This window comes from Taurulus bubalis (assembly GCF_910589615.1).
Source record: "Taurulus bubalis genome assembly, chromosome: 15".
NCBI lineage: Eukaryota > Metazoa > Chordata > Actinopteri > Perciformes > Cottidae > Taurulus > Taurulus bubalis.
In genome coordinates, this window is record NC_136603.1 from 3,291,424 (window position 1) to 3,312,209 (window position 20,786).

At 44.8% G+C, this 20,786-nt stretch overlaps 1 protein-coding gene across 1 annotated transcript in view; it reads right to left on the reverse strand.

The window, feature by feature from the left end:
* Window positions 1-235: 235 nt before the first annotated feature.
* Window positions 236-20,786, reverse strand: part of herc1 (HECT and RLD domain containing E3 ubiquitin protein ligase family member 1) — a gene marked incomplete at its 5' end in the record, with an annotated part of 68,651 nt that continues 48,100 nt past the window's right edge. Inside the window, 25 exons of the mRNA XM_079230511.1 lie at window positions 236-850; window positions 2,063-2,368; window positions 3,671-3,823; window positions 4,115-4,367; window positions 5,224-5,300; window positions 5,375-5,540; window positions 6,324-6,493; window positions 6,571-6,740; window positions 7,790-7,928; window positions 9,112-9,281; window positions 9,457-9,559; window positions 9,641-9,763; window positions 11,352-11,507; window positions 11,591-11,772; window positions 11,988-12,126; window positions 13,437-13,562; window positions 14,001-14,063; window positions 15,212-15,511; window positions 16,369-16,542; window positions 16,627-16,728; window positions 16,809-16,955; window positions 17,092-17,206; window positions 19,124-19,335; window positions 20,060-20,190; window positions 20,310-20,510. Of these exons, the coding sequence (XP_079086637.1) occupies window positions 665-850; window positions 2,063-2,368; window positions 3,671-3,823; window positions 4,115-4,367; window positions 5,224-5,300; window positions 5,375-5,540; window positions 6,324-6,493; window positions 6,571-6,740; window positions 7,790-7,928; window positions 9,112-9,281; window positions 9,457-9,559; window positions 9,641-9,763; window positions 11,352-11,507; window positions 11,591-11,772; window positions 11,988-12,126; window positions 13,437-13,562; window positions 14,001-14,063; window positions 15,212-15,511; window positions 16,369-16,542; window positions 16,627-16,728; window positions 16,809-16,955; window positions 17,092-17,206; window positions 19,124-19,335; window positions 20,060-20,190; window positions 20,310-20,510 (4,064 nt within the window). The 3' untranslated portion in view covers window positions 236-664. The remainder of the gene's footprint in view (window positions 851-2,062; window positions 2,369-3,670; window positions 3,824-4,114; window positions 4,368-5,223; window positions 5,301-5,374; window positions 5,541-6,323; window positions 6,494-6,570; window positions 6,741-7,789; window positions 7,929-9,111; window positions 9,282-9,456; window positions 9,560-9,640; window positions 9,764-11,351; window positions 11,508-11,590; window positions 11,773-11,987; window positions 12,127-13,436; window positions 13,563-14,000; window positions 14,064-15,211; window positions 15,512-16,368; window positions 16,543-16,626; window positions 16,729-16,808; window positions 16,956-17,091; window positions 17,207-19,123; window positions 19,336-20,059; window positions 20,191-20,309; window positions 20,511-20,786) is intronic.

A 20,786-nucleotide genomic window follows, 5' to 3' on the forward strand; every position in this document is an offset into this window, starting at 1 on the left:
GCAAATTAATCTCTCCAAGTGTTTCAGAGCACGTGTGGCATGAGAGGATTGAATGAAGACAAACATGAACCTCTCGGCAGCAGAGGGTTCAACACGACCAGACGAGTAAACGTTGTTGTTTGTGTCAGTTTCCTCATAAAAGACGGCCTTTGTGATATTTTGTACTTCTGAAATAAATGTGACTTTCTGAGAGGAAACGTTCGTCTTTCTTTCTTCCACAAACAAACAAACCAAACTCAGTTATGCAGCATTTATTGTTGTTTTAATGCTTTGGAGAAACTCGGCATAGGCAATGAAAACAATAAATATGGATATTATGCAAAACATTTTCCTAACGAAGCATTTTACACAATGTACAATATTCTTTTTCTCCCTCCGACCGCCCGCGTGAATATTTTATACACATTTCCAAACAAATAAACATACCTCCATGCAGAAACCCGGAAAATGGGATGTGGAGTAAATGGGCAAAAAACAACTAATTAACACTAAATGCACTTCTCGTGTGGATCGTTGTGTCGTTTTAAAAAACTGCTAATAAACCACCAGGAGAAATGAAACTCTGTGCTGTTTTTGAAAGTACATAAAATGAGTTTTTTTAAAAAGTGGCCCGTCTGCTCGGGAGTTTTCCTGCGGTGACGAAGCCGCTGGGTTTCCCGTGGGGTCAGTAGTCCGTGTCCGAGCCGTCGGCGTTGTCCACGTTCCTGGACAGCATGTAGTTGTCCATGTCGATGGAGCGGCAGTTGTTGATGGCGTAGCGCAGCCGCTCGGCCATGACGGCCTGGCTGGAGTACGGAGGCAGACGCAGCTGGAAGAAGCAGGTCTGAGAGGTCGGCAGGCTGTCGTACGTCTACGGAAGACAAACACCGACAAACGTATTCTTTATTTACTTCTGCCTTTGTGCTGAATCAGTAGTGAGCTGGACTCAAGAGGGCAATTAGCTTAGCTTAGCATGAAGACAGGAAGCAGAAGAAACTACTAACATAACACTAAAATGGGATATTTACAAAACTTTAATATTCATATTTGGCGTCAAATAACTGTAAATGCGTTACTACGCTCAGAATATACAGCGTTCTCACGTGGGCGAGATATTTAATAAAACTAATGATGAGTAGACTGGGGAAAAAATATATACATTTTCAAAAACATCCATATACGTGTAAACAAAGACTAGAGACAACCGTCCTGATCGCTATATGGTTTCCTGTCTGTTTCTTTACCGTCCTATCCAATAAAAACTAATATATATATATACACATATATATATATATATATATATACACATATATATATATATATATACACATATATATATATACACATATATATATATACACATATATATATATGTATATATATATACATACACACACACACACAACAATATATTACAATATATAAATATATATTATGCTTATATATTTAAATATATATTATATTTAATATATACATATTTATATATATTATATATTTAATATATACATATATATGTATATATTATATATATATATATATATATATACACATACACAAATATATTAGAATATATAAATATATTATAATGTATACATATATATAAATTAATATATACATATTAATATATATACATTTATATATATAATAAATAGCATATATATATAAATATATTATAATGTATTTAAATATATAATATATAAATATACATTAATATATAAATATATAATAATATATACAAATATATTATATAAATTAATATATATATATTAATATATATTATAATATAATAATACATATATATAATAAATAGTATATATATATATACTTATATTATAATGTATTTAAATATATAATATATAAATATATAATAATACATAAATATATTATTATATAAATTAATATATATTAATATATATATATAAATATAATATATATATATGTATATATAAATATAATATATATAAATATATTAGATTAGATTATATATATATATATATAAATAGAAAAGTGTTTTCTATGTTAGTTTGCTTCCATTGCATGAACAAAACCTAAAGAATGACTGAGTGGACTCAGCGTGACTCACCCGGTCCACCTTCATGATCTGAAACCTCTGGGAGATGTCGGCGGTGTTGGCGGGCAGCCGGGAGCGGCCGGAGACGAAGCGCATGAAGAGGACCCGCTCCTCGTTGGAGAACTCCTCCAGTGTCTGCCAGAACCACTGCACCAGGGAGTGCTGCTCGTCCACCTCCCTGTAGCGCACCACCTTCTTCAGCACGTCGCAGCAGATCTCCGGCATGCCGCACACCATCTGCTCCAGCTGCCGGGCCGTCAGCAGCGACAGCAGCGGCACCGGCACGATCCACGACATGCCCTCACGCACCGCCGCCACCTGCCGGGAGTCGGGCACTCAAGTGATCAGAAGATACTTTCTGCAGGGTTCATGCACCAATGACCAACGTTCCATGACTTTAAACCAAATGTCCATTACAAACATTTAGTGAAGTCTGGGTGTAAACAGTAAAAAGTGAGTAAATGTAGTATTTAAACTAACAATGAGAATACAAAGCATACAGTAAACCTTAAATGACTCAAATGAATGAGACAATAGTTTGATTAAGAGAATAAACATTTATATAGATGCCTGTATGTATGCCTGCTTATATTTTGAGTCTTTCTTTTAAAAGCATATTCATTATTTCAAACTCAGCGTAAATGAACGACATGAACACATGAATATAACACATTTACATGACTTTTACTAAACTTTTGGGATTTTATTTTTTTCAAGGACTTTTCCAGGCCTGGAAATAACCATTTTAAAATTCCAGGACTTTTCCAGGTTTTTCATGACCGTAAGACCTTTATTACATTATCAACAGAATATGATGACATGACAGAGTGGACGTTACATCAAAGACATATTTGTGTTCTGTGGCGGAGTTATTTACTGAAATTAGCATGCTAACCAGCTAAAGGCTAACCAGTTAGCCAGCTAACAAGAAACCGACTAACCAGATAACTAGATAAACGACTAACCAGATAACAGGGTAACCAGCTGACAAGCTAACTGACGAACCAGCTAACTAGATAAACGGATAACAAGGTAACCAGCTAACAAGAAACCGACTAACCAGATAACTAGATAAACGACTAACCAGATAACAGGGTAACCAGCTGACAAGCTAACTGACGAACTAGCTAACTAGATAAACGGATAACAAGTTAACCAGCTAACAAGCTAACTGACGAACTAGCTAATTAGCTAAACGACTAACCAGATAACAAGTTAACCAGCTAACAAGCTAACTGACGAACTAGCTAACTAGATAACCGGATAATAAAGTAACCAGCTAACAAGCTAACTGACAAACTAGCTAACTAGATAAACGACTAACCAGATAACAGGGTAAACAGGTAACCAGCTAACAAGCTAACTGACGAACTAGCTAACTAGATAAACATCTAACCAGCTAGCCGCAGCCCGTCTGTCTCGTAAAACCACTTCCTGTCAAATAAAAGCTTAATCTTTTCCAGCTCGCAACATGAGTGATGAACAGATAAAAGCATGAATAATAATATCGAACATCATATATATTATTCAGAAATAGGCCTGAACCTTTGTACTGAACTACATACTGAGTATTTCTACACTACCAACAGGAAGTACTCCCCCCTCCTCTGGTTTTAGTACCTGTCGATCGAGCTCATGCAGCCGGTACTCGATGGCTCGTTCCACGTACTCCTTCCTGTTGGAGAAGGAGAGAGGGATGCTGTTTCCTCCCGGGATGATGGGCACCATCTTTCCATCTGCACTCTGCCCAACGAAGGAATCCAGAGGAATCATCTGCAACACGGAGAACACGACACGATGATGACCTGAGTCTTTTCATTCGAACCGACGGCATCAAGAATCTCCAGCTATACATTTATTTATGGACTTGTACGCACGTTATTGCATCCATCGTTTACATTATGGAGCCTAGACCTCTCGGTCTACTTTCAAGTCTTTTCTGTTCGCCGTTTGCTCTGAAATCTCTTTTGAGTTTCAATACTCATTTTACCCGCTGTATATATGTGTATATATCCACTTATTATCCACACATCCACTATGAGACCCAGAACCCGTGTTCCTCACCTCATGGAAGTTCTCCTCGGTGATGCCGCTGTCTTCAATGTGAAGAATGCTCTTGAGCGTCTGCACGTAGAGGAGGTCCACCTCCTCCAGGTCCTCCAGCATCAGCGGGATGCAGCACAGCTGTTTCCACACCAGCGGGGCCAGGTGCAGGTCCAGGGGCTTCTTGGTGCGGATGGCCACGCCCATCAGGATGCCCAGGAACCTGAACTGCAGCATGTGCTCGTCCAGGCAGGACGACGGGTTGAAGAGGAACCTGAGCCGAGGAAACCGTCCCGTTAACCTCCGACGCGAAAACACTTCACATCCAGCATGACAAGCATGTGTGTATATATATATACATATATAGAAAATACATATATATAGTAAATACAATATATATATATATATATATATATATATATATTTTTTTTTTATATATATAAGTCTGGGTTTCCTTAAGGACAGTCCAGTGTGTTCAACTTAACACAGTAAGTTCTTTTATTTTGAAAAACTAATTGAAAGCTAATTAAAGCTAAATTAGAGCTTTAATTGGAGCAGCTTTGTTTGACTCGTGTTTCAAGTTAAAGACTCAAAGACTCAAAGACTCAAAGACAGAATTAAACGAACATGCGAGAACGTGGCAGACGCCTCGGGGCTTCAAGGATAAATATAAAATATAAAAGTTCAATAAACAGTCGGAAAGAACTGTAGAAAAAAGGAAATGAACACATCTGTGTTTGTATTTACATAATCATCCCTCATTTATCTTCATAGTACTTAATAATATTCTGGTTATTATTGCTGCTGCATCTTCTAAATGATGAACAACTTTGTAATTTTAATTCTTATATTCATTTCTTTTTAAGGGTGACTTTGTAAGAGACAACAGAACTACTACAGAGATGTTAATGTGCAAAACTAACTCATAATAAGTAAATACAAATAAATAATAACAATAAATCATCTTGTGTTCCTTTTATCTGCATTTCGGTATCAGGATGCATCAACGAAAGAACCGAAGCGAACAATACCGTCTTTAAAAAGTGATATGATGTCATTTCTGGGACACGATTGACATGATATATTAAACATGTGAAGATGCTGAAGATGGCGATGAAGACGTTCCTCACCTGTCCCGGTTGTAGCCCACCTCGGCCGTGGCGTTGGGGGAGGGGATGAGCAGGTCGACGACGCCCGTCTCCAGCTCCTTCAAACACAGAGCAGAGCAGGAGGTCAGGAGGCAGCCGGGGAACCGGCTCACGGACGAGTCCCTGAACGTACCTGGCACATCTCGGTGATGGTGTCGTCGAACACGCCGCCCGCGTCGTCGGCGCCCTCGCCCACCAGCTTCACCTTCCAGGCCCTGGAGGGCAGGCGCAGGTCGGAGGCGTTCAGCTTCACCACCTGGCGGGCGATCTGCACGAAGATCGGTTTGCACTTCCGGCCCCTGCGGAGAGTCGGAGCGCGTTGTATTATCTTTGTTTTTATCTTTCTTTTCTTTTACTTTCTTATTATTTAACCCTCTGAACACCAAAACCCCAACGTTGTCTTCAACAATCGTCAAAACTCCACCGTTTATCAGCCAGGAGTATATGAAAAAAACAAAAAGAAGCCCATTATCGTCAGATTTTTATCATTCCGACGGTCCTTGAACGCATCGTGTGGCGGAGGCGTCCAACTAAATACTGAATATCTCCTCAACCCAAAGGTCTATTTGAATAATTAAAAAAACCTACAATAATATACAGAAAACCCTTGTAAACATAGATAATAAGTTAATATGTGTGTTAGTGGTATATTAGTTCATGATAGTACACAGAAAAGGGATTTGTTTTATTTTGTTTAAAAAAAAAGAAAGAAAAAAAGTTGTTTTTATATCATAAATCTAATAATTGACGCTGAATTTAATATATAACATAGCTCCTTATGTGTTATGAGTATATGTGCGAAGTTTGGCTTGTTTTGGATTGTGATATTTCATAACAAATATTTTATTCTACGCGTCTCATTTAAAATCTCGTCCCAAATAAACCGTTTGTTTTAATCACATTCTGTAAAAAACATGAAGTTCTGAGCTCCTCAGTGAAACTATGACGTCATGACTGACTCATTGGAGTCACGTCACAAGTCAGAGAAACTTGTTTAATATTCATAACACGTGGAGACATTGTTTTCCAACATCGGTAAAACTTGTGGACACGCGAACGCGAACAAAGAGGAGGTCACTGACCGCGTGGAGATCCGCTTCACGGTGATCTGCGGGCCGTAGTTCTTGCCCTGCACCATGGTCTTGCCGATGGAGCGCACCATGGGCAGCGTGTAGACCCTGGGGGCCAGCAGGGGCCTCAGCTGGCCCTGGACCAGCCCCCAGGTGCCGGCGTTGTAGTGGGACGTGCAGCTCTGCACAGAAAGGAGAGAGGACGTTCAGAGCTCGCGTCCCTCAGCGATGCACAGGTGCTGCCGGTGCCTCTGCTCACCTGGTTGTTGGGGCTGAGGTTCAGGAGCCGCCACGAGGAGTACATGAGGTCAGAGAAGTGGTAGAGGAGGCGCAGGCGAGCGCGCACCGCCTCCATGCTCACCTCCCTCAGCCCGCCGTACTGAGGAGGAACCACCAGGGGGAGACCCAGCTGGAGAGGAACCGACGAGCCTGAGGAGGAGGGGGAGGAGGACGAGGAGGAGGAGGAGGAGGAAGAGGAGGAGGACGAGGAGGACGAGGAGGAGGAGGAGGAGGAGGAGGAGGAGGGGGAGGAGGAGGAGGAGGACGAGGAGGACGAGGAGGAGGAGGAGGAGGAGGAGGAAGAGTACGAGGAGGAAGAGAAAGAGGAGGAGGATAAAGAGGAGGACGAGGAGGAGGAGAAAGAGAAAGAGGAGGACGAGGAGGGCAAGGATGAGCAGGAGGAAGAGGAGGAGGAGGAGATGGAGAAAGAAGAGGAGGAGGAGGAGGAGAAAGAGGAGGAGGAGGAGAAAGAGGAGGAGGAGGAGGAGGAGAAAGAGGAGGACGAGGAAGAGAAAGAGGAGGAGAAGGACGAGGAGGAAGAGAGAGGAAGAGGAGGAGGAAGAGAAAGAGGAGGACGAGGAGGAGGAGAAAGAGAAAGAGAAAGAGGAGGACGAGGAGGGCAAGGATGAGCAGGAGGAAGAGGAGATGGAGGAGATGGAGAAAGAAGAGGAGGAGGAGGAGAAAGAGGAGGACGAGGAAGAGAAAGAGGAGGAGAAGGACGAGGAGGAAGAGAGAGAGGAAGAGGAGGAGGAAGAGAAAGAGGAGGACGAGGAAGAGAAAGAGGAGGAGGAGAAAGAGGTGGAGGACGAGGAAGAGAAGGAGGAGGACAAAGAGGATGTGGAAGAAGAGGACAAGGAGGAAGAGGATGAAAATGAGGAGGAAGATGAGGAGGGCGAGGAGGAGGAAGAGGACGATGAGGATGAAAATGATGAGGAAGATGAGGAGAAGAATAAGGAAGAGGATGACAAAAAGGAGGAGGAGGAGGAGGAGGAAGAGGAGGAGGAGGAAGATGAGGAGACACAAGGACACATAAAAATAGGAATGAGGAACTTTCTAACAACAACGTGCTGTTCAGTACAAGAAACAGGAAGTGTTGCCCGCTAACACAGCATGACTGTGTGTGTGTGTGTGTGTGTGTGTGTGTGTGTGTGTGTGTGTGTGTGTGTGTGTGTGTGTGTGTGTGTGTGTGTGCGTCTCACCTGGAGCGCGAGGCGGCACGGAGGGCGCCGACCAGGCGGCGCTGTGGCAGCGCCCGGCAGAGATCTGGTGGACGCTCTTTCCCTGCAGCGCTGAAGACGCCGCCGGCTCTCTGACATGGTTCGTGTGGCCGAGGCCGAGCTGCACAACGAGAGGTTCAAGGTCACGGGAATTCTCCACGCCGAGCGTTTCAACTTGTGGATGGGAGCGCGAGATTATGCCTCAGTGGAATCTGCTGAACTTTATCTACTCTGTGGTGGATAACGCTAAACTGTGAGGAAGCAGGGAAGGAATGAAGGGAGGGAAGGAAGGGAGGGAGGAAGGGAGGGAGGAAATAAGTACAGAAAGGGAGGGAGAGACGGAGGAAGGGAGGGAGGGAGGGAGGGAAGGAGGGAGGGAGAGAGGAAGGAAGGAAGGAAGGGAGGACGGAGGGAAGGACGTACGGAGGGAAGGAAGTATTGGAAGGAAGGAGGGAAGGAGGAAGAAAGGAGGGAAGGAAGGATGGGAAGGAGGAAAAACGGAAGGAAGGAAGGGAGGAAGAAAGGGAGGAAGAAAGGGAGGGATGAAGGAAGGAATGAAGGATGGGAAGGAGGAAGAAAGGGAGGGAGGGAAGGATGGGAAGGAGGAAGAACGGAAGGAAGGAAGGAGGAAGTATTGGAAGGAGGGAGGGAAAGAGGAAGGGAGGAAGAAAGGAGGTAAGGGAGGATGGGAAGGAGGAAAAACGAAAGGAAGGAAGGGAGGGAGGGGGGGGAGAAAGGGAGGGAGGAAGGAAGGATGGGAAGGAGGAAGGAAGGAGGGAGAGGGAGAAAGGGAGGGAGGGAGAGAGGAAGTAAAGAAAGGGAGGGATAAAGGGAAGAAGAAAGGAAGGACAGAAGGGACGGAGGAAGAAAGGAAGGAAGGGAGGAAGAAAGGGAGGGAGGGAGGAAGGAAGGGAGAGAAGGAGGGAGGAAATAAAGAAAGGGAACGAGGGAGGGAGAGAGGAAGGAAGGAAGGAAGGAAGGAGGGAAGGAAGGAAGGAAGAAAGGAGGGAAGGAAGGAGGGAAGGAAGGAAGGAAGGAAAGAAGGGAAGGAGGGAGGATAAAAAGAAAGTGAGGGAGGAAATAAAGAAAGGGAGCGAGGGAGGGAGAGAGGAAGGAAGAAAGGAGGGAAGGAAGGGAGGAGGGAGGGAGGGAAGGAGGAGGAAGGGAGGGAGGAGGGAGGGAGGGAGGAAGGGAGGAGGGACTTCCTTTCCCCCGTTGAAGGTGGAGCCGTGTGGCCTTCAGGGCCGCTCCGTACGAGGTAATAAGCGTCCACCGTTCACATTAAAGTGTCCGCCTCAGCTCACCTGGCCCTCTGAGTTGCTGCCCCAGGTGTACACGTCTCCCGCGGACGACAGCGCCAGCGTGTGCTCCGCCCCCACGGCCACGTCCTGGATGTGGACCCCCGACAGCGCCGGCACCTGCTGGGGCCGGTTGTGGTTCCTGGCCCGGCCCTCCGGTAAGCCAATCAGCCGGTCTGCAGGATCAACCAGGGCATGTTCTACTTCTTTCTACTACGTTCTACTAAAAAGCTGGAAATATTGAACTGATTTTCTTGAGGAATTAACTATTTGATTAGTTTCCTGATGACGGAGCTCACGTTATAATTATTATTAATATAATTATTATGATGTCGTATGAGAGACCGGTACCTTGGCCGAACGTGAACACTTTGCCGTCTTTGGTCAACGCCACGGAGAACTGGGTTCCACACGCCACTTTGCTGATGCCGATTCCACACAACACGTCCACCTTCTGGGGAACAAGAGCTCAGTGAGCCTTCAGCTTGGAGCCTGAACGCACCACCTGACCCCGCCGGACGCCACCAGCTCCTACCTGAGGGGACGACTTGGCCGTGGAGTTGCCGAGTCCCAGTTTTCCGTAGTCTCCGTCGCCGAAAGCCCAAACCATCGTCCCGTCGGCGGAGACGACCAAAGTGTGGTTCAACCCGCACGCCACCTGAGGAACGGAGCGCAGGGCGGCATGAACCCTTCCGTGTTTTACTAGAACCGCTTCAGCTGAAGGAAGAGTAACGTCTGAGGATTGTTCAATAAACCACAACTTGGTAAGTTCTGGTGGTGCGTTCAGGCTCCGCTCAGTGAAAACGAGTCCTGGCTGAAGGTAAATGATAACGTTCTCATGATGCGTTCAACAACTGTTGATTCATTTCCTGATGATGGTGATCACTTTCTACTAGGTTCTACTTTCTACTAGATTCTACTTTCTACTAGGTTCTACTATGTTCTACTACGTTCTCCTACTTTCTACTACGTTCTCCTACTTTCTACTAGGTTCTACTTTCTACTACGTTCTCCTACTTTCTACTAGGTTCCACTATGTTCTACTACGTTCTCCTACTTTCTACTAGGTTCTACTTTCTACTACGTTCTCCTACTTTCTACTAGGTTCTACTTTCTACTAGGTTCCACTATGTTCTACTACGTTCTCCTACTTTCTACTAGGTTCTACTTTCTACTACGTTCTCCTACTTTCTACTAGGTTCTACTTTCTACTAGGTTCCACTATGTTCTACTACGTTCTCCTACTTTCTACTACGTTCTCCTACTTTCTACTACGTTCTCCTACTTTCTACTACGTTCTCCTACTTTCTACTACGTTCTCCTACTTTCTACTACGTTCCACTATGTTCTACTACGTTCTCCTACTTTCTACTACGTTCCACTATGTTCTACTACGTTCTCCTACTTTCTACTACGTTCCACTATGTTCTACTACGTTCTCCTACTTTCTACTACGTTCTCCTACTTTCTACTACGTTCTCCTACTTTCTACTACGTTCTCCTACTTTCTACTAGGTTCTACTTTCTACTACGTTCTCCTACTTTCTACTAGGTTCTACTTTCTACTAGGTTCCACTATGTTCTACTACGTTCTCCTACTTTCTACTACGTTCTCCTACTTTCTACTACGTTCTCCTACTTTCTACTACGTTCCACTATGTTCTACTACGTTCTCCTACTTTCTACTACGTTCCACTATGTTCTACTACGTTCTCCTACTTTCTACTACGTTCCACTATGTTCTACTACGTTCTCCTACTTTCTACTACGTTCTCCTACTTTCTACTACGTTCTCCTACTTTCTACTACGTTCTCCTACTTTCTACTAGGTTCCACTATGTTCTACTACGTTCTCCTACTTTCTACTACGTTCTCCTACTTTCTACTACGTTCTCCTACTTTCTACTACGTTCTCCTACTTTCTACTAGGTTCTACTTTCTACTAGGTTCTACTTTCTACTAGGTTCTACTAGGTTCCACTATGTTCTACGACGTTCTCCTACTTTCTACTACGTTCTCCTACTTTCTACTACGTTCTCCTACTTTCTACTACGTTCTCCTACTTTCTACTAGGTTCTACTTTCTACTAGGTTCTACTTTCTACTAGGTTCTACTAGGTTCCACTATGTTCTACGACGTTCTCCTACTTTCTATCTACGTTCTAACTACGTGATCACTTTCTACTACGTTCTACCTTCTACTAGGTTCCACTATGTTCTGCTCCGTTCTGCTCCGTTCTCCCCTACCTGTCCGACTTGGTACCCCTCCAGCGCCGTGACCTTCTCCGGGAGCTTCTTGTTGGAGGTGTTTCCCAAACCCAGTCGGCCGTAATCGCCGTTTCCGAACGTGAAGAGCTTCCCGTCCGCCGTCACCACGGCCGAGTGTTTGAACCCGCAGGACATCTTCAGAACAAAAACAAAGAGCGAGGTGAAGCGGAACGCGGCGCGGAACGCGGCGTGGAACGCGGCGTGGAACCAGAACGTACCTGCACCACCTCCTCCCCCTGCAGCGCCTCGATCTGCCGCGGGCGGCGCTGCCGGTCGCTGTTGCCGTGGCCCAGCTTGCCGTAGTCGCCGTCGCCCCAGCTGAACACCTCGCCGCTCTCCGTCAGCGCCATGGAGTGACCGTCGCTGCCGCACGACGTCACCAGCTGGGTCACCACGAAGCCTGGAGGGAGAGGGGGAGGAGCTAGAGGCTGGCTTTTTGGCCGTCGCCATCTTGTTTGGGTTTGCATCCAGAAATCGTCTTATTCGGGCGTCATGTGGTACTTTAGCTCCTCCCTCTCGTGTCACACGAGAGGGAGGAGCTAAAGTACCACATGACGCCCGAATAAGACGAGAGTGTGTGCGTGTGTGTGTGTGTGTGTGTGTGTGTGTGTGCACCTTGAAGAGCAGACACGACGGTGAGGACGTGCAGGTCGTCAGAGTTGCCCTGACCCAGGCGGCCGTAGCTGCCCTCACCGCAGGCCAACACCGTCCCATTGGGCTGGATCACAAAGGTGCAGTTCTGACCACACACCACCTGGAGGGGGAGAGGAGGGAGGGAGAGGGGGACAGGGGGAGAGAGAGAGAGAGATAGGGGGAGAGGGAGAGGGGGTGAGAGAGAGGGGGAGAGGAGGGAGGTAGAGGGGGACAGGGGGAGAGAGAGAGAGAGAGATAGGGGGAGAGGGGGAGAGGGAGAGAGAGAGAGAGGGAGAGAGAGAGGGGGGGAGAGGGAGAGAGAGGTAAACACACTCCGTGAACACACACTGTAAACACACACTGTGAATGCACACACACACACACACTCCGTAAACACACACACTGTAAACACACTGCGTGAACACACACACCCACACACACAAAAACACACACACACTGTGAACACACTCCATGAACACACACACCGTGAACACACACACTCCATGAACACACACACACACCGTGAACACACACACACAGTGAACACACACCGTGAATGCACACATACACACACACACACACTGCGTGAACACACACACTGTAAACACACTGCGTGAACACACACACCCACACACACAAAAACACACACACACACTGTGAACACACACACCCACACACACACACCGTGAACACAAACACACACCGTGAACACACACACACACACACACACACACACCGTAAACACACACACCGTGAACACACACACACACACCGTAAACACACACTCCGTGAACACACACACTGTGAAAACACACTCCGTGAACACACACACCGTGAACACACACACACCGTAAACACACACACCGTAAACACACACACCGTGAACACACACGCCCTAAACACACACACCGTAAACACACACACCGTGAACACACACACCGTGAACACACACACCCTAAACACACACACCGTGAACACACACACCCTAAACACACACACCGTGAACACACACACACCGTAAACACACACACACCGTGAACACACACACCCTAAACACACACACCGTAAACACACACACACCGTAAACACACACACACCGTAAACACACACACCGTGAACACACACACACCGTAAACACACACACCCTAAACACACACACCGTGAACACACACACCGTAAACACACACACACCGTAAACACACACACACCGTAAACACACACACCGTGAACACACACACACCGTAAACACACACACCGTGAACACACACGCCCTAAACACACACACCGTAAACACACACACCGTGAACACACACACCGTGAACACACACCGTAAACACACACACCGTGAACACACACACCGTGAACACACACCCTAAACACACACACCGTGAACACACACACCGTGAACACACACGCGCTGCGTCTGCGTACCTGTTGCGCCTGAGAGAAGGACGGTGTGGTCGTTGGCACCAGGATGTTCCTGCCGGCCTCGGCCAGCTGGCCGTGTCGCCCCGCACCCCACAGGTACACGTCACACTTCCCCCCCAGGTGCCAGTCCTGCACACACACACACACACACACACACACACACACACACAGTCAGAGGGAAACATCATCAACAGCTGGCTATGATGGAGCGTGATCTCCCTCAAGTGATGTAAAAAATATGATTTCAAATGTGCAAGAATAATAAATGAAATAAAATGGGTCAAACTGTATGAATTATGTGAAAGATATGTTTATATTTATATATATATATTTAATATTATTTGTAAAATATGTGAAAAGAATGTGTGAAAACTGTATGAAAAATGTGCTAAAAATAAAATGATATATATATATATATATGTATATGTATATATATATATATATATATATATATATATATATATATATATATATATATATATATATGAAGAAGAATGAAAACACACACACACGTATCGTCAGTCTGAGTGTGAACACACACACAATAAAGCTAATCTGGGTCTTTACCTCCGGTCTGGAAGTGGCCCAGGACATGATCTGTTCATCCAGACCAGACCATTTACTGTTGTCCTGAGAACAGAGAACACCTGTTACTATCTGTGTTATCATCAGGTAATGAGCAGCAGTATTATATGTGTTATCATCAGGTAATGAGCAGCAGCATCATATGTGTTATCATCAGGTAATGAGCAGCAGCATATGTGTCATCATCAGGTAATGAGCAGCATCATATGTGTTATCATCAGGTAATGAGCAGCAGTATTATATGTGTTATCATCAGGTAATGAGCAGCAGCATCATATGTGTTATCATCAGGTAATGAGCAGCAGCATATGTGTCATCATCAGGTAATGAGCAGCAGCATATGTGTCATCATCAGGTAATGAGCAGCAGCATATGTGTTATCATCAGGTAATGAGCAGCAGCATATGTGTTATCATCAGGTAATGAGCAGCAGCATATGTGTTATCATCAGGTAATGAGCAGCAGCATATGTGTCATCATCAGGTAATGAGCAGCAGCATATGTGTTATCATCAGGTAATGAGCAGCAGCATCATATGTGTTATCATCAGGTAATGAGCAGCAGCATCATATGTGTCATCATCAGGTAATGAGCAGCAGCATATGTGTTATCATCAGGTAATGAGCAGCAGCATATGTGTCATCATCAGGTAATGAGCAGCAGCATATGTGTTATCATCAGGTAATGAGCAGCAGCATATGTGTTATCATCAGGTAATGAGCAGCAGCATCATATGTGTTATCATCAGGTAATGAGCAGCAGCATCATATGTGTTATCATCAGGTAATGAGCAGCAGCATATGTGTCATCATCAGGTAATGAGCAGCAGTATTATATGAGTTATCATCAGGTAATGAGCAGCAGCATATGTGTTATCATCAGGTAATGAGCAGCAGCATCATATGTGTTATCATCAGGTAATGAGCAGCATCATATGTGTTATCATCAGGTAATGAGCAGCAGCATATGTGTTATCATCAGGTAATGAGCAGCAGCATCATATGTGTTATCATCAGGTAATGAGCAGCATCATATGTGTTATCATCAGGTAATGAGCAGCAGCATCATATGTGTTATCATCAGGTAATGAGCAGCAGCATATGTGTTATCATCAGGTAATGAGCAGCAGCATCATATGTGTTATCATCAGGTAATGAGCAGCAGCAGCATATGTGTTATCATCAGCAGCTCACCATGAGCAGCGCCATCTCTTCTCTGGGAACGGGCTCCAGGTCGGGAACGGAGAACGACTCGGAGAAGGCGGCGCCTCGAGCGAGGGCCTCGGCCGCCTTCACCGTGGTGGAGAAGCAGTCCAGCCACGCCCACTCGCCGGCGCACCACACGGCCAGGCCGGACTCCGGCGGGCAGTGCCGCAGGCTGGGCGGCGCGGGGGGCCGGCACAGGAGCTGGTCCAGGTGCAGCCCCACGGCCAGCGAGGCCAGGCACTGCATGTACGGGCTGTGGACCAGCTGCTCGCCGCACACCACGTGGGGCTGCAGGGGGCGGAGCCAAAGGAAACACGTCAACAGCTGGAGCGACCTCCCTCAAGTGAAAATATGATTTAAAATGTCCACAAATTATAAATAAAATGGGTCGAAACTGTCTGAATTATTATAATTTTCTTTTTAAATATCCAGATATTATTTGTAAAATATGTGATTTTATTTGTGTGAAAACTGTCGGAAAAATGTGCTAAAAATATTCTAAATAGTATGAAAATATCTACAACAATGTCTGAAATATATGTGAAATTTGTTTATATATATATATACATATATAAATAATATACTTGAAAAATCCAAATATTATTTGTAAAATATGTAAAAAAAAAAAAAAGAAAGAAAATGAATATATGTGAATAATTTTTTCTCCCAATATCCAAACATTATTTGTCAAATATGTGTGAAAACTGTATGATAAATGTGCTAGAAATAACTTAAACAATATGCCAAAAAATAATATATATATATATATATATATATATATATATATATATATATATATATATATATATATGTCACAATGTTTTGATAAATATCCAAATATTATTTTGTAAAATATGTAAAAAAAAATATCAGAAATATATGCAACTGCCATCTGCTGGTCTATCTTTTCCATCACGTCACATATATATATATTTATATTCATCTGCAAAGTTATTTTTATACGGTCTTTATTATCCCGCTAATATCCTGGGAAGTACGTGTGAAAGAGGCTTCCAGACACGCCGATGCATGTTCAAGGCATGTTCAAGGCGTGTCCGATGCGTGTTCAAGGCATGTTCAAGGCGTGTCCGATGCATGTTCAAGGCGTGTTCAAGGCGTGTTCGATGCGTGTTCGATGCGTGTACCTTCTCGTAGGCGTACTGCTCCTGCAGCATGACGGGCAGCCTCTCCAGGAAGGCCCTCATGCAGGGCGCCATGTTTAGGCCGACCACTCCCTGCCTCTTCAGGGCCGTGCGGCAAGTGGCCAGCACATGGTTGGACGCCATGAACTCTTTGGAGCAGTTGACAACCAGCACGTCCTGGAAGGCAGCAGAGCGGAGAGTAAACGAGTATCCATCTTATTGTGGCGGGGAACATGAGGGGCGGGTGTGGAGATGCGGTACCTTGGACCTGTTGGAGCACACGGCGACGCCGACGTCTGGGATCCAGACGATATTCTGGATCGCACCTGAACCAGCTACCACTGTCTGGAGCACCGACCCGTCCTGTTACACACATACACACACAGTTACACATCTGTGCTGCTCCTACCTGTATTTGCAGGCCTCCTGTGTGAGTTCCTTACCCGCAGGGACCAGATGTTCATGAGGCCCCCCACGCCTCCAGAGGCCAGGGCCAGCCCGTCGGGGCTGAAGGCCAGCGTTCTCACCGGCGTGATGTGGCCCTTCAGCTGGAACACACACGTCGCTCCTTTGCCCGACCGCCGGGGCGGCTGCAACACAACAAGGACAGCAGGTACGCGGAACAGGTGAGAACACAACAGGGTCACCAGTTGGTATTAATCTGCAGGTTTGGGGTCAGAAAACAGCGACCTCGTCTACGTTATAGCATCAGTATCTCGGAAGTACCGTGAACTTGTGTTTGGCTTCATTCTCCCACCATCCCTCGGACTCAGAGGACTCTGGGAAGCTGGAGATGTTCTGAGGAACGGTCCAGACGGAGACGTGGCCGTTCTGGCAGCATCTGCAAACACACCGACACATGAGCACCGACCGAGCCCCAGGAAGGTGTACGCATGCCGAGTTTAACCCTAGAACACGAACGTCTTTAACCCTAGAACACTAACATCTTTAACCCTAGAACACTAATGTCTTTAACCCTAGAACACGAACGTCTTTAACCCTAGAACACTAACGTCTTTAACCCTAGAACACTAACATCTTTAACCCTAGAACACTAACATCTTTAACACTAGAACACTAACATCTTTAACCCTAGAACACTAACATCTTTAACCCTAGAACACTAACACCTTTAACCCTAGAACACTAACATCTTTAACCCTAGAACACTAACGTCTTTAACCCTAGAACACTAACATCTTTAACCCTAGAACACTAACACCTTTAACCCTAGAACACTAACATCTTTAACCCTAGAACACTAACGTCTTTAACCCTAGAACACTAACACCTTTAACCCTAGAACACTAACATCTTTAACCCTAGAACACTAACACCTTTAACCCTAGAACACTAACGTCTTTAACCCTAGAACACTAACGTCTTTAACCCTAGAACACTAACACCTTTAACCCTAGAACACTAACATCTTTAACCCTAGAACACTAACGTCTTTAACCCTAGAACACTAACACCTTTAACCCTAGAACACTAACATCTTTAACCCTAGAACACTAACACCTTTAACCCTAGAACACTAACGTCTTTAACCCTAGAACACTAACGTCTTTAACCCTAGAACACTAACACCTTTAACCCTAGAACACTAACATCTTTAACCCTAGAACACTAATGTCTTTAATCCTAGAACACTAACACCTTTAACCCTAGAACACTAACATCTTTAACCCTAGAACACTAACATCTTTAACCCTAGAACACTAATGTCTTTAACCCTAGAACACGAACGTCTTTAACCCTAGAACACTAACGTCTTTAACCCTAGAACACTAACATCTTTAACCCTAGAACACTAACATCTTTAACCCTAGAACACTAACACCTTTAACCCTAGAACACTAACATCTTTAACCCTAGAACACTAACATCTTTAACCCTAGAACACTAACACCTTTAACCCTAGAACACTAACACCTTTAACCCTAGAACACTAACATCTTTAACCCTAGAACACTAACGTCTTTAACCCTAGAACACTAACACCTTTAACCCTAGAACACTAACATCTTTAACCCTAGAACACTAACATCTTTAACCCTAGAACACTAACGTCTTTAACCCTAGAACACTAACATCTTTAACCCTAGAACACTAACATCTTTAACCCTAGAACACTAATGTCTTTAATCCTAGAACACTAACATCTTTAACCCTAGAACACTAACACCTTTAACCCTAGAACACTAACATCTTTAACCCTAGAACACTAACATCTTTAACCCTAGAACACTAACATCTTTAACCCTAGAACACTAACATCTTTAACCCTAGAACACTAATGTCTTTAATCCTAGAACACTAACATCTTTAACCCTAGAACACTAACACCTTTAACCCTAGAACACTAACATCTTTAACCCTAGAACACTAACACCTTTAACCCTAGAACACTAACACCTTTAACCCTAGAACACTAACATCTTTAACCCTAGAACACTAACGTCTTTAACCCTAGAACACTAACACCTTTAACCCTAGAACACTAACATCTTTAACCCTAGAACACTAACATCTTTAACCCTAGAACACTAACGTCTTTAACCCTAGAACACTAATGTCTTTAATTCTAGAACACTAACATCTTTAACGGCAAGTCAGTGAGTCATAACCACAGTGAGTATAGTCAGTGAGTCATAACCACAGTGAGTATAGTCAGTGAGTCATAACCACAGTGAGTATAGTCAGTGAGTCATAACCACAGTGAGTATAATCCGGTCCGGGCTTGAGGAAGACCTACATGGCTAACATGCTGAGCGGCTTCGGGCCGCGTCCCAGCAGGCCGCACCACGCCACGCCGTTCACCGGGGACGGGTGGCGGAGGCTCTGCAGGCAGCGCCAGCCGCAGCCGGAGTGAGAGTCCGGACTGGCCCACAGCTTCACCATCTCCTCTTTGGCACAGGTCAGCAGGATCTGACCGTTGGGACTCCACTTCATGCTGGTGATCGACTCCTGTACGACACGCAGAGAGATTCAGTCCAGAGAACGTGATTTATGATGACAGAAAATAATAATAAAGAGACTATTCAACCATCTATTCAACCAAAGTGTGTTTTTATAGAATTGTTTTGAAGTGATGTCGTCCTTTTATGTCCGTTTATGATTTTGTATGCAGCTATTTTGTTCCCGTTACAGTTTGTTTATTTATTTGTTTTTGATTTTGATGTATTCCTTGCCTTTATGGTATGGTCCTTCTTTTGTTTACTGGTATTTAAGTTATGCATAACTATACTTTGCTTCTCTGTAGAGCACCTTGTAAAACTTTGTTTTTAAAAGGTGCTATATAAATAAAATTATTATTATTATTATTAATAAATAGTTTCCTGGAGCACAAAGTTCTTCAGAGATTGAGCTTCGTAATTTTTCGCACAAAAGGTTCACCAGTTAACTTTTGGTCTTTTGTTGGTTTTATATGCATCTGGTTTTAGACCATTAAGGACGTGTTTCAACATGTGTCTGTACTGTAGACTCAAACCTTGATAGCGCTCCATATTAGCAGGATAATCTAGTTTTAAGCATATGAAACACTTAAATAATGGAACACACTTTAACTGAACGATTACATTTTAGTCGACTAAAACCATTAAGACGACTAAAAAACGATTCTAAACAAATCAAACTTGATCTCCGCTGTGAAGAGTTGCAGAAAGAGTGGAAACGAGTGGAAGCCGCTGACCTTGTGGGCGTCGATGACCACGATGGCTGCTTTCTCTAAGGGCTCCTTGGACCCGATCAGCAGCTTTCCGTCCGCGTAGCCCACCGCAAACGTTCGGTTCTCACTGTACCAGGCGATGTGCATCACGGCCACTGGGAGAGGAGGGAGAACTCATCATCATCATCATCATCATCATCATCATCATCATCATCATCATCATCATCATCATCCAACATGTGCAAACCGCCCCAAAATAGCACACGAGGCGTACCGTCCTTCCGGTAGCAGTGCTCCAGCTCGGTGCGCTGCATGCTGCAGGAGTCCAGCACCTCGATGAGGCCCAGCGAGCCGTCCATGCGGCCCACCAGCAGCAGGTCTTTGGGTTCCCCGCACCACAGGGACTCCGCCTCCTCTTCGGGCCAAGCCAGCGCCGACACCCAGTGGGGCTGCACGTCCAGGAGGCCTTTACCGCCTTCAGGGGAGGAAGAGGAGGATGAGGAGGACATTGAGCATGAGTTGAGAGCCTGCAACCCCGTTTTAAAAAGCTTTGTCGAGGAAAGCAGCTGGTTTACTTGAAAGTGATTTAAATGTTCTTTATTCTATTAATTGAAAAAGGACGGATGGAGGAGTCACAAAAAGTTTTTCCAATAAAAAGTTGTGGTGGGGCGGTGGGGCGTGAACAATGTTTTTCCTCCAGTGGGGCGTGACAGAAAAAGTTTGAGACCCACTGATTTAATGTGTTCATCAC